General features: G+C 36.4%; 1 protein-coding gene across 1 annotated transcript in view; it reads left to right on the top strand.

Annotated features, from left to right (window-relative positions):
* The first annotated feature begins 25 nt into the window (after nt 1-25).
* The window catches only part of CUNH3orf70 (chromosome unknown C3orf70 homolog), a 55,293-nt gene continuing 41,507 nt past the window's right edge, over nt 26-13,811 (top strand). Inside the window, exon 1 of the mRNA XM_006925798.3 lies at nt 26-300. Coding sequence (XP_006925860.1) covers nt 111-300 — 190 coding nt within the window. The 5' untranslated portion in view covers nt 26-110. The remainder of the gene's footprint in view (nt 301-13,811) is intronic.

Raw genomic sequence — 13,811 nt, 5'->3', positions numbered from 1 at the left:
ACCCCCGGCCCGCGCCGCGCCCTCCCGCTTCAGCAGCCGACTCGGCTTCCTGGCAGCCCGGACGCCGCTTCTCCCGGGCTCCCGGTCTCGACTCCGCGGAGGGAGAGGAAATGAGTGCGGCGGCGGCGCCCGAGCGGGGCTGGAAGAGCGAGAAAGTGGACGAGGCTCAGGCCCTGGCGCGGAGTTGCGCTGCCCGCAGACCTGACTTCCAGCCGTGCGATGGGCTCTCCATCTGTGCCACGCACAGCCATGGCAAGTGCTTCAAGCTGCACTGGTGCTGTCACCTAGGATGGTGTCACTGTAAGTCGAGCCGCTTTTCCCCGCCTTTCGCCGCGGTCCTGGGGCGCCCGTGGGGCCGTCCGGGGTCACGGCTGGGACTCTGCAGCCGCGGAGGCTCGGGGCTTGGCTGGTGCCCCGCTGGGCTCCGGCGGGCGGGAGCTGCCCTCGTGCCGAACGACTTGGGTTGGCGCTGCCTTGGCAACGAAATGAAATCCCGTAGGGAACCTAGCTTTAGCCACTTCTGCAAAAGGGGATCTCCCCGTCCCAGGAAAACTGGAATCCATTTTTTTTCTTTTTCTTTTTAAACCGTAACGACCAGGCAGTGTGTTGAGAAATGGTAGAGAGCCGTCAGAGTTGACAACCAGAGGGAAAACCTTTCATCGGGGCTGGTGGTCAAAGATGCCCCTTTTTCTTTTTTCACTTTTGTCTTTCTGGGCTGCTGTTTACAAGAAAGAGCCCTTGGAAATAGAATTGTGGCCCGTTTATTGCATCTAACTTGAGAAAGCGCTAAAGTGTAAGAGACTGCTTCCAAGAAGTTAATATTAACGGGTTGGAAGGGTGAACTTAAATGCCCAGCTGCAGCAAATAGAGTCAATAAATGAGACTGTTAGAATTACAAAGTAAAATAATGAAAATATGCTTAAATAATCTTAAACCAATTTGTAAAAGCCAGAACTAAATACTCTAGGCCTTTTCTCTGTGTTTATCCTGCCTGTGATTTTTAAAATGGATTAAACTTAAGTATCCATTTAATCAGAATTCCACGATTTGATTAGTTCATGGTATTTGGCCTGCTATAGCTGATGAATCATTTCTTATTAGAAATTTTTTTCAGACTTCATTTCCACAAAACCTTATAATAGAGGGTTTTGGAGTGCTTATTTAGGACACAAATTCTCGAAGTGATCTTAAGTTAAAATTTTTTCCTTGTTGGTTAGAAAAAAAAATGGCTCCCAACAAGAAATGCAGTAGATAATAAATCCTTGTTTACATTTAGTGAGTGTAACACTTTTTAATTGAATTTATGACTTAAAGGATAGAGAGTTCTTACATTTTCATTACAGATACATGGCACATCGAACAGTATTGATATTTTTGTGTTCTGTGTGCTGATGAGGCACTTTCTTCCCATATTTCATTATTTCTGTTGCTTTTGGGTCTGTTCCCAATTCTAAAGCATCGCTTCATTGTGGGACAGGGTACAGTTAGAAATAACAACTGTAGGAAACTTGTGATGCTGAAGTATACAAGTAGAATCAATCTGGTGAAAGTCCATTTCCTGAAGAAGTGTAGAATCATAATGTAGAATGTGAGGAATGTTAAAGATGGTCCAGTTCAATGCCTGTACATTGTTAGTGATCAGAACCTTACAGCCTTCTCAGGCAGCTTTTTCATGAGACAGCTTCGACTCTAAGAATACTACTCTTCTTTATATGGAGTTGTAATTGGTTACTTTCTAACTTTACATTGACCCTGTCTCTACCTTATGAAATCATATAGAAAATCTAATCCTTATTTAGAACATGGCTCTTTCAACTCACAGACACAGAGTATCTTCTCTCTGTATCCCAAGCCAGTGTCACAATGTCTACTGAAATGGGCTTGAAATTCATGTTTGTTGAATAACTGAATGAAGGTAGCCATCATTTTCTTCCAAAGGTATCATTTTGTCCTGTTTATAACTCTCTATATTCTTTTGTCTTTCCTTTTGTGGAAGAGTATCCAAGCTCCTAAGCATCCTGGTTGTTCTGTTCTGAAAATGTGCCAATATGGTTAAGATCCTTCAAAGACTATGACCCCTAGAAGGATACACAATAACCCAGTGGTAGTCTGATCATTCCAGAGTTGAGTAGGACTGCTCTCTCCCATGTTTGAGATATTACTGCTGCTGCAGCTACCATCACATTAGCTTTTCTGATATCTACAACATATTGAACTTGCTGCTGTCAGATTGAACTAAGTTTGCGGTCAACAAATGCTATTCAAACCTTTGCTTACGTATGTGGCAATTAAGTCACAGTGCTTGCCCATTTATCAGTTTTATTTATATATATATATATATATATATATTTTTGGACACAGGTATTGATTGATCCCTTAGATAGTTTTCCCTATTTCATTTTATTAGAATTAGCCCATTTTTCTGGCTTGTCATTGTATTTTTAGATCCTGACTCATGAAACTGAGCCCCTGAGTTTCAAGTCATTGGATGTCAACAGTAGTATAGTAACCTTGTACATCTTCATTCAAGTTATTGATAAAATTGTTGAATGGTAGAAGGCCACAGATAGAGTCCTGAAGTTTGCCAATAGAATTGCCCTTCAGGTGGGTAGCAATTCATTGATGAGCATTTGTTATGGTTATTCAAACAATTACCTAGCTACTAGATTGTACTGTTAACCATCTTATGTTTATCTTACCCATATGGGTGTAATGACCTGGTCAAATACCTTGTTGAAATCCTACTGACACACTGTTTTTACTGCTTTTCGATGTATGATCTAACTATAAACATACAAACACACTCTTTTTAAAAAAAAAAAAAAATTGGAAATTAGATTAGTCTGGTATAACTCAGGTTGGTTCCACAAATGCTTACCACTTTCTTTTGTAAGTGATTGGAGCTATTTTTAAATAATATTAAATAAATAATCTATTTTAAAATAAATAATCTGAATTTAGGAAGATTGATATCAAGTATAGTGGATTATTGTTGGCAGTTCTTTCCATTAAAAAAAAAAAATCAGACCTGCATTTATTTGTTCTTTTCCAGTCTTTGGCCACCCTCCTAGTCTCCATGCTTCCCCCACTGGCAGCGATTCAGTGATCACATTCACGATGCACTTCATTTCATTTAAAGCAGCAAGGTGCTACATTAGCCTCCTCACCTATGCTGGGCATCAATTCTTTCTACCCCTTTTAAAACCCAAAGATCATTTAAAGAAAAAAAAAAAGCAGAGTTAACATATTTGAGAACTGCATTCTTTTTTGCGTTCCTGAACATTAATTACATCAGTACTAAGCAGAATTCTTTTAATTATGTTGAACGTGTTTTGAGCACCTTCTTGAGACATTATCATGGAAACTAGGAATACAAATATGAATACAGCTGGATCCTACCCTTTAAGCAGAGTATAAGGGCATGATTCGTGTTGTATTTATTCTTATGTTCAAAATCACAAATGATGTGAATGAGAAAAGTATCAGCTTTTTCACCAAATCCGAAAATGTTGAAATGAAAAGAGTACCTTGATGCTTAGAAAACTCAGAACAAAAAAAGGAAGTTCAGTTTTATACAGTTGATGTTAAACTTGTGAGATTCATAACCTTATGAAATAGAAAAGACTGCAAATATATACATGTTTATAAAAGACATAAAACGTATATATTCATAGACGCAGTGCTGATATTAAAGGAAATAATTAGTGTATTTGGGTAATGACAGATTTTGAGTACCATGTCTGGGAGGGAAACTGTAATATGTTTTGTTGGTGTCACTGTCAAAGAATGATTGTTGGACCAAATAAACTATGGCCCTGTGTCTGTCTTTTTTTCCCCAGTAGGGAGTGATATCGGGTTGAGTTAATGAGTGAAGGATTCCTAAGAGAGGTTTTGAGAGAGAAAAAGACATGGTTTGGCCAGTGAAGAGAGATGGGAAAGAATGAATCATATGCAGATATGATAAAGTAGATTTTTGTGGCTAGAGTAGATAAATATTCAGAAGGAATAAGAAATTAGATTGTTGAAATGTGAGGGTGGGATGAACAGAAAAAGTGGAGAAGTCAGGAGTTTGATTTGATAGAGACCTTGGCATCATAGTGATAAACGTGGGCAATAGGGGAATGAAACCAGCAAGGGAGATTATTTTGGTATTAGCATAAAAATAGATCGAAATTCATACAACAAGATTCATATAATAGAAGTTAAAATAGATTAGATTTGGAGGGAGAAGAAGAGGAAGGCTATAAAGGATAACTCTTACAGTTCTAGAATTCTGTGTAATGCAACTTGGGTGGATGGTGGTGCCATTCATTCACTAACAATAACAAAATATTGGAGAAGAACTAGATTTGGTTGATCATGGATCATGAATCTAGTTTTGGATCTGTTGAGTCTCACTGTGATGTTAGTAGGTGTTGGCTATAGGGATCTAGAACTCAGAGGTGAGGTCTGTACCACAGATAATATGGAAGTCGTTTACTTATTTATAGATTGCAGTTGTAGTCATGATGACACACTGAGCTCGCCAAGGGAGAGTATAATATGAGAAATGAAGAAAACCTTTAGGCTTTCTCTAAATGTTAGAACACTAGCATTTAGAGTCTGGTACAGGAGAATGAGTTGGCAGTAGAGTCTAAGAGATGGCTAGAGAAGAAAAATCTGGAAAGTATGGTATTGAAGATGCCAAGGGAAATGAGTGTTTTAAGAAAGAGTACAAAGATGAAATCAGTTTTCTGCAGGTTATTTCTTAGATATTGGTGAAATATACAAATAGTGATTTTACTACTGAGAAGAGAGTGAAAGGTTTAGTTGTGCAACAGTAACTTCAGGAATATACTTAATTGCAGTATTAGTCAAAGCTATTTGAGGTAGTGAATTTTGCAAGGTAGGAGAGGAAAATAGAATGCCAGGAGCTGAGATTTAGGACACAGAGATAATAGTTAATATTTATTGAGTGATTATTTTGCGCCAGAATAAGCTTATGCTAAGCACTTAATAGGCAATTATGTCATGTCCATTTTTCAGTTGAGGAAAAAGGCTTGGAGAAGTTAAGTAACTTTTCCTTGGGCACATAGCTAGTAAGGAGTAGAGCCCGGATTTGGATCCAGGCCAGAGTGATTCTAGGACCTGGACTCTTCACGATAGGTACCACAGAGCAGTTTAAAATGAACAGAAGCAACAGGTTTTTGGCTTCATTAAAGCCAGTGATGGGAAAAGTTTTTAAGAAATGGGTGGCAAATTGTATGGATTGCAGTAGTGAAATACAAAAGAATGAGAACTGTAAAGAGTTCTCATTCTTTAAGGGTTGAGGAATGAAATCCAAAAGTTAAGAGAAAGTGATTAGAAGGTGGGAGTCGGGGAGTGTACATGGTATGATGTGCCACCAGCAGAACTCACAATTGGCTTAATAAAATGACTTTAATAGATAAGCTCAGTTTTCTGCAGAAGACATCTTAAAAGATGTCTGTCTCTTTCAGGTTGAAGGCAGAAAGAGTGGGACTTGATGTAGTCTAATAGATGCTATTAACATATCTAAAGAAAGACTGTCACAGCAGAATGTGGATGGGCAGCATGGAAATGTAGAAAAATGGGAGTTGGAGAGGCAGAATTTGAAAGTCTTTTTTTCGGGACTCTTCAGAGAATGTGGTACACTGCCCAGAGGCTTAAATATCTGGTCCCTATGACTAAACTGTCCCAGCAAATGGGTTCGTTAAAGTTTGGCTTTCTATTTATAGATTTCCTAAAGGAAGAGAAGGAACTGATTAGAGGATTTAACTGTCAAGACCTTAAGCTAAATATACTTCTCTCCATTAGTTAATATATTAGCTTTCTGGTTTTTGTGTTATTCTGTTTGTTTTCCCGCTTCTACACAGCTCTGGGGAAACTCACAAAATCAAGTTCTGTCTTCCTTAGGGTAATGCCAGCTGGTTTTTCTAAGGGACATCTCAATCATATTAGTAACAGTACTACAGAAAATATATTCAAGAAGTTTAACAGTGAAAACTAGCAAAAAAAACCCCAAAAAAACCCCAAAAACGATGGAGTGGTAGTTTGATTGGATGGAGAAGTCAGCTGAAGCTTTTTCCCCCCCGCTATGAACAAGGGTTCTTACCATGTGCAGTAGTGGAAGGATTCAGATGTTAAGAGGACAAGTGTGAGATCAAGTTCTGAGTGAGTTTCCTCAGCTTCTTCAGAGATGGAGAAAGCTGATGGGTATTTTTCCATCCAAGTGGTGTTTCAGTCATGGATGTCCATCAACTACAATAATAAAAACACACAGAATGCTTATATCAGGCACAGTTATAATCTTGCGTGTGTCAGCTCATGAAACCTCACAACAGCCTTGTGAGGCAGGTACTGTTATTCTCATTTTTTAGATTAGGAAAGTTTCTGAAGGTCACACATAGTTGCTCTGGCTACATATGGGAAATGTGCATCAGAATCTTACAAACCATCTGGCAACCAGGACTTTTGAGTTTCTTGGTTCCACTCAAGGTTCAGTGAGAGTGATTTCAACTGTTTTAAATTCTTTTTGGGATAAGCAGGGTTTAAGTAAATAAGTAAAACGAGAATGATTTCTTATTTTAAAAGAAGAGCTATTATATACATGATGAACATTTTTGGTGTGTTTGTGAACTCTATAATGTGCTTTTAAAAAACGTTTGATAATGTATGATATGAAGCTTCAGTCATGTCATATCCTCAACTGATCTTGAACTAGTGCAAGGCCTTTTTTGGTTAGATTTGCATACATACCATTAATTATTACAGGCTTTCAAGCCTGTTGAACTTAGGGATTTGAAATAGTTTTTGAGGGCTTTTCTATGATAATTTCCTACATTATAAAATCCTCACTTTGTAGAATCTTACTAATTACAACAAAGAATATTTTCAGGGAAATTTAATGTTATTAATCCCAAACAAAAATAGGAACACATGTTTGACAACCAAAAGTTGTCTAGTAGATTTGCTTTCTTGAAAAATAAAGAATAGTTTATACATAGAATGTTGAAGGCAGAGTGTAGTCCTCGCTAGGATAAGGGCCGTGGAATGAGACACACCTGGTTTTCAGTCCTAGTTTTTCCACTTACTGGGAGTATAACTTTGGACAGATTACTCAGCGTGTGTTCTCGTCTGAGAAATACAAATAATTGTGCTTCACAAGGTTATTGTGAAGATTAAATGACACCAGGGAAGTACTTGTGCAGTGTTCAGTAAAGAGTGACATCAGCCCCTCCTCAAAAGCAAACAAATAAACAATGCAAATACTAAATAGTATAGTTATCCTGAGGGCAGGCTCTGGAGTTGGACTTTGTGTTTGAACCCTGGCTATGCTCACTTATTGGTTACGTGGTTTGGGGGAAGTTACTTAATTTCTAGTCTTTAAGTTTCCTCACTTTTAATATGGTGCTAATAACAATACCAGCCTCATAGTGTGATGACTGTCAAAGACCCCAACTCCCAATTGTTTCTCCCATCTGCAGATATCCTGGTTAGACTGGAATTCACTTTGTGACCATACTTGTTTGTTCAATTAAACACTCAAAAACAACAAAGATCATAAGAGTATACATTTTGAATAATACATTTAGAAATTATTGAGTTTTTTTATTGCCGTCACTGTTAGGTCTATTTCGTAAAAGTTACTGTGATAAGTGTCTACTTTTTATCATGAAATCTTATATTATGCTCCAATACCCACACCCCTACTTCATCGTTTTCCACTATTGTTAAGCTATAGATCTCATTAATCAGATATACCAGTTAATAGAGAGCTATCATATATATCAAATATAGGTCAACAGATTTGAAAGGATCAGAATATTACAAAACTTGTGATATGTTGAAGTGCAACTGAACGTAGTTAACTTTAATGATTTAGAAGTCTTGTCAAGATCCTGTGGTGACACTTGGCCATCATTTGGAATACTGATTTTGTATAGAAAAAATGGCACAAGTGCCAGTTAATAGAGGAATCCTGGCTGCTAGAATGCTGGACACAGTAGACCAGCAGTCCCCAACCTTTTTGGCACCAGGAACTAGTGCTCTTATGAGAATCTATCTAATGTCTGATCTGAGGTGAAGCTGAGGTGGTGATGCTAGAGCTGGGGAGCGGCTGCAAATACCAATGAAACTTCACTCACTTGCTGCCTGCTGCTTACTTCCTGCTGTGCTGCCTGATTCCTAATAGGCCACAGACCTGTACTGGTCACAGCTGGGTTTTGGGGACCCCTGCAGTAGACGATTGGTAGTCTTTGCAAGTTACTGTACTCAGATTCACAGAATTTTTGTTTTGTGTTTCTCCTATTCTTTTTGGTTCTGGAATTTTCTGACATTTAATAGTATTCCGCAAGCATACTGCGAAAACCATGCAATATCTGGAGTGCCAACAATGGTAATAAATCCCTGTAGCAGCGTCTGCCTAATGCCCCAAACAGTTCATTCAAAACAGTTCTTTAACCTCCCTAGTGCTTATTTGCCCATTTAAAACCAGAAGTTTTGGTGTAATACAGATGTAGTTCTTCCTCTGTATCTCATTTTAACAGACTTTCGATGACATAAAAACACTAAGAGTGGGATAATTTGATATTTTGTGGAAAATTCTGTTAGATTCATTTATTTATATTTTTCTGTGTACACATAAACATGTACTTTTCTCCTAAACCATTTAAAAGTAAGTTGCAGACATACACTTCACATCTAAATATTTCAGCGTGCCTCTCTTAAGAGTAAGGACATTTTCTTATATAACTACAATACTAATTATAACTAAGATGATTGACACTAATTCAGTAATAACATCAAATATGCAGTTTCCTTATTTGTCAAGAAATGACTTTTATAGCTGACATTTTTTTTTTTTCAATCCGGGGCCCAGTCAAGATGCATACATCACATTTCATTATTATATTACTTTAGTCTCCTTAAATCATTCTAGAATAGTCACATGTTTTTGGATGACATTGAAATTTTTGAAGAGTCCAGGTTAACTGTCTAGAATGTCCCATATTTTACTAATTGTTTCATCATAGATTTAGGTTAAACATTTTTGTTGCATTATTACATAGGTGACATTGTAACCTCATAGCATCACAGGAGGAGACATATAATGTCAGGTTGTTCCACTATTGCTAATGCTAGGTGATTACTGCCAAATCTGCATTATAAAAATACCCTTTCCCTTTTGCTATTTCTCTTTAATTTTTTTTTTGTTTTTGACAAGTAATTGTGGTGTGATACTTTGACACTGAGTGAATATCCTATTCTCCAACGAACTTTAACCCAGTGACTGAAGATTCTTCCTCTACTGTATGATGGCATTCTTTTGTAAAGAAGAAGTTTCTCTACCTGTATTTCATCTACTTAGACATTACCGTACACAACTTGATTCTTTCAATATTTTATAATCAAGTATCATAATTCTTTTTGATTCTCAAATTATCTTAAATTTGGCCAGTGAGAATCCCTTCATACTAGTTCCTGTGTCCTTTTGATAAGTCCCTACCATTTTTTTTGAGCACTTCCCTGCTTTCTAGAAGAATAAAATGTTTCAGGCTTATCTAGTAATTTCTCTGCCCCAGACTGGAAGTCAGCTGTTTTCCCAAGGAACTCAGGTTCCTTTTAGTGAAGAATGGTTGGGACACTATTATCTGAGCATCCAGTGTGTTTATTTCTACTTCGATGTTACTGCGTTTAGGCCTTTTCATGGACAGATCTAGGATGTTTGTGTGTGTGCGTATAGGTTGTATTATTCACCTTTCCCCATTCCATATTTGTACCTCTCTTCTTCGTGAGTAAAAACCTTGGTTTCCAGTACATCATAATATTTATTCATTTTTCTGTAGCATCAGCTACACACAAAATAGTTTAGGGATTATTATGGTAGTATCACTGCCAGCAACAAACTTGGATAAAGGTCAAGATTTTTTTGCATGTTTTGGTCATTAGACTATATGTATCTTAGAAAGGACGTATAGTTAGAGTACTGTGTTTAAAAGTTTCTTGAATTAATTTTTTCCTGTGTTTTAGATTTCTAAGGATAAATACCGAGAAATGGAATTGCTGGATCATGTGGTAGTTATATTTTTAATTTTTTGAGGAGCTTCCATACTGTTTTCCATTGGCTCTACTAATTTACGGGCCCACCAATGGTGCACCAGAGTTCCCTTTTCTCCACATTCTCGTCAACACTTGTTTGTTGACTTATTGATGGTAGCCATTCTGACAGGCGTGAAATATTATGATGGTTTCGATTGGCATTTCCCTGATGTTGAGCATCTTTTCTTATGTTTATTGGTCATCCGTATGTCCTCTTTGGAGAAATATCTATTCAAGTTCTCTGCCCATTTTTTAATTAATTTTTTTTTTTTTTTGGTGTTAAGTTGCATGGGTTCCTTATATAGTTCCTTATATGGATATTAACCCCTTATCAGCTAGTGAAATTAAGCATCTTTTCTTATGTCTGTTGACTGTTTGTATGTCTTCTTTGGAGAAGTCTTTCAGGTCCTCTGCGCATTTTTTAAATTGGATTTTTTGTTGTTGTTGAGTTATATGAGTTCTTTGTATATTTTGGATATTAGTCTCTTATTAGAGTTGTTTGCAAATATCTTTTCCCATTCAGTTGATTGCCTCTGTTTTATTGATGGTTTCTTCTGCTGTGCAGATATAGTTTTCATTCGTTTATTTTTGCTTTTATTTTCCTTGCCTTTGAGGTCAAATTCATAAAATCCTCTCTAAATTCAAGATCCATGATACCTATGTTTTCTTCTATGTAATTTATTGTTTCAAGTTTTATTTTTAGGTCTTTGATACATTTTGAGTTAATTTTGGTTCTATTTCTTTAAAAAATGCCATTGAGATTTTGATGGGGGTTGCATTAAATCTGTAGATTCCTTTGGGTAATATGGCCATTTTAACTATGTTGACTCTTCCAATCTATTAACATGGAATATCTTTACATTTATTTGTGTCTTTTTCTGTTTCTTTTAATAATATCTTACTGTTTTCAGTGTATAGATCCTTCACATGCTTTAAGTTTATTAAGGTGTCTTGATTTCTTCTTGATCTAATTGTTAACCCATTCATTGTGTTAGTATGTTATTTAGCCTCCACATGTTTGTCTTTTTCAGTTTTTTTCTTATAATTGATTTCTAGTTTAATACCACTGTGATTGGAGAAGATGCTTGTTATGATTTGTCTTCTTAAATTTATTGAGACTTATTTTGTGGCCTATCATGGAAAGTGTTCTATGAGCACTTGAAAATAACATATTTTACTGCTTTTGGGTGAAATATTTAAAAAAATATCAAGTCTATCTTGTCTAATGTGTCAGTTAAGGCTACTGTTTCCTTGCTGATTTTATGTTTGGATGATCTATCCGTTGATGTTAGTGAGGTGTTGAAGTTCTCTACTATGACTGTTATTATCAGTCTCTCCCTTATGTTCCTCAGTAATTGCTTTATATATTTAGGTGCTCCTATGTTGGGTGCATTGTTGTTTTCAAGAGTTTTATCCTCTTATTGGATTGATCCCTTTATCATTATATAACGCCCTTCTTTGTCTCTTGTTACAGCCCTTGTTTTAAAATCTATTTTGACTAAATTTTGCTTTTCTTGCTTTTTTCGGTTTCCATTTGCACGCAATATCTTTTTCTATCCCTTTCAGTGTGTGTGTGTCTTTTGATCTGAAGTGGGTTTCTGGTAGGCAGCATATGTATGAGTCTTGTTTTTTTTATCCAGTGGGTTTCTGGTAGCCAGCATATGTATGGGTCTTGTTTTGTTTTCACCCACCCTGTATATTTTGATTGGAGAATTTAGTTTATTTACATTTAAAGTAATATTTTTAAATATCTTTTTATTTGTCCCTCTTAATTCCTTTCCCTCTTCCCCCATTCTCCTCCCCCACATGGCAACCATAAAAATGCTCTCTGTGTTTATAAACTTGTTTCTCTTTTGTTAATTTATATTGTTCTTTAGATTACACATATAAATGACATCATATAGCATTTGTCTTTCTCTGTCTGAGTTACTCCCCTCAGCACAGTACCCTCTAAGTCTGTCCTTGTTGCAGATGGCAAATTTTATTCTTTTTTGTGGCCGAATAATATTCCATTGTATATATGTGTTCTTGTTTATCCCTTCATCCATTGATGGCATATTGATTGCCTCCATATCTTGGCTCTTGAAAATAATGCTACAATGAGCATATGGTTGCACATGTCACTTTGAAGTAGTGTTTTGGGTTTCTTCAAATAAATACCCAGAAGTGGGATTTCTGGGTCCCTCTTTGTCTCTTGTTATAGCCTTTGTTTTAGTTTTAAAGTCTATTTTGTCTGGTATTAGTTTTGCAACCTGTTTGTTTGTTTCCATTTTTATGGAGTACCTTTTTCTATCACTTTACTTTCAGTCTGTGTGTATCTTTCAGTATGAATTGAATTCCTTATAGGCAGCATATGTAAGAGTTTCGTTTTCTTATCCATTTAGCCTCCACTTTAAAGTAACTATTGATAGGTATGTTTTTATTGCCATTTTATTAATTGATTTCTGATTGTATAGTTCTGTTTCTTTTTCTCTTGCTCTCTTGTATGTTCATGTCATTCAATGGCGTTGTGTTTGGATTCCTGTCTTTTTATTTATTGTATATCTCTCGTAGATTTTTGGTTTGTGGTCACCATGTACTTCATATATACCAAGCTATGTTCGTAGCAGTGTATTTTAAATTGATGGTCGCTTAAATTTGAACACATTCTAAAGTCACTACAGTCTTTACTCACCCATCCACATTTATGTTTTGTTCATTATTTTTTGCTGCTTTTGTGTGTGTATTCCTTAGTGTAATTACACATGATCTTCCAACTTCTGTCTTTTAACTTTGTACTAGCTTTATAGTTGGTTGATCCACTGCTTTTACTGTTTGCCTTTGTCAGTGAGAATATTTTTCTTTTCTAAGATTTCCTATTCATATTTTTTGTCTTTTCTATTTAAAGAAATTCCTTTAACATTTCTTGTAATACTGGTTTAGCGGTGATGAACTCCTTTAGTTTTTTCATGTCTGGGATACTCCATCTCTCCTTCAGTTCTAAATGATAGCCTTGCTGGGTAGAGTAATCTTAGTTGTAGGTCTTTGCTATTCAATACTTTGAATATTTCATGCCACTCCTTCTCGCCTGCAGAGTTTCTGTGGAAAAACCAGCTGATGGTCTTATGAGTGCTCCCTTATACATAACTGCTTTTCTCTTGTTGCCTTTAAGATTCTCTCTTGTCCTTTACCTTTGCCATTTTAATTATGATGTGTCTTGGTGTGAGCCTCTTTGGATTCATCTTGTTTAGGACTCTTTGCATTTCCTGGACTTGTATATCTATTTCCTTTGTCAGGTTAGCAGAGTTTTCAGTTATTCTATCTTCAAATAGGTTTTGAATTCCTGGTTCTCTCTCTTGTCCTTTAGTGCTCCTATGATGCGAATGTTGGTATGCTTGATGTTGTCTCAGAGGTCTCTTAAACTATCTTCAATTATTTTTTTATTTTTATTTTTTTTGCTGTTCCGATTGGATGTTTTCTGCTACCTTGTCTTCCAGATCACAGATTTGATCCTCGGCTTCATTTAATGTGATGTTGATTCCCTCTAATGTATTCTTCATTTCAGTTATCGTATCCTTCATTTCTGACTGGTTCTTTTTTATGATTTCAATGTTTTTGTTGAAGTTCTCACAGAGTTCATCTGTTCTTCCCCTAAGTTCATTGAGCATTCTGATAACCAGTGTTTTAAACTCTGTATCTGTTAGATTTCCTCTTCCATTTTGTTTAGTTCTTTT

The sequence above is a fragment of the Pteropus alecto genome, unplaced genomic scaffold (assembly GCF_000325575.1).
Source record: "Pteropus alecto unplaced genomic scaffold, ASM32557v1 scaffold88, whole genome shotgun sequence".
NCBI classification, from domain to species: Eukaryota; Metazoa; Chordata; class Mammalia; order Chiroptera; family Pteropodidae; genus Pteropus; species Pteropus alecto.
The sequence above is the reverse complement of the archived record's forward strand: the minus strand, read 5'-3'. Positions and strand labels throughout refer to the sequence as shown.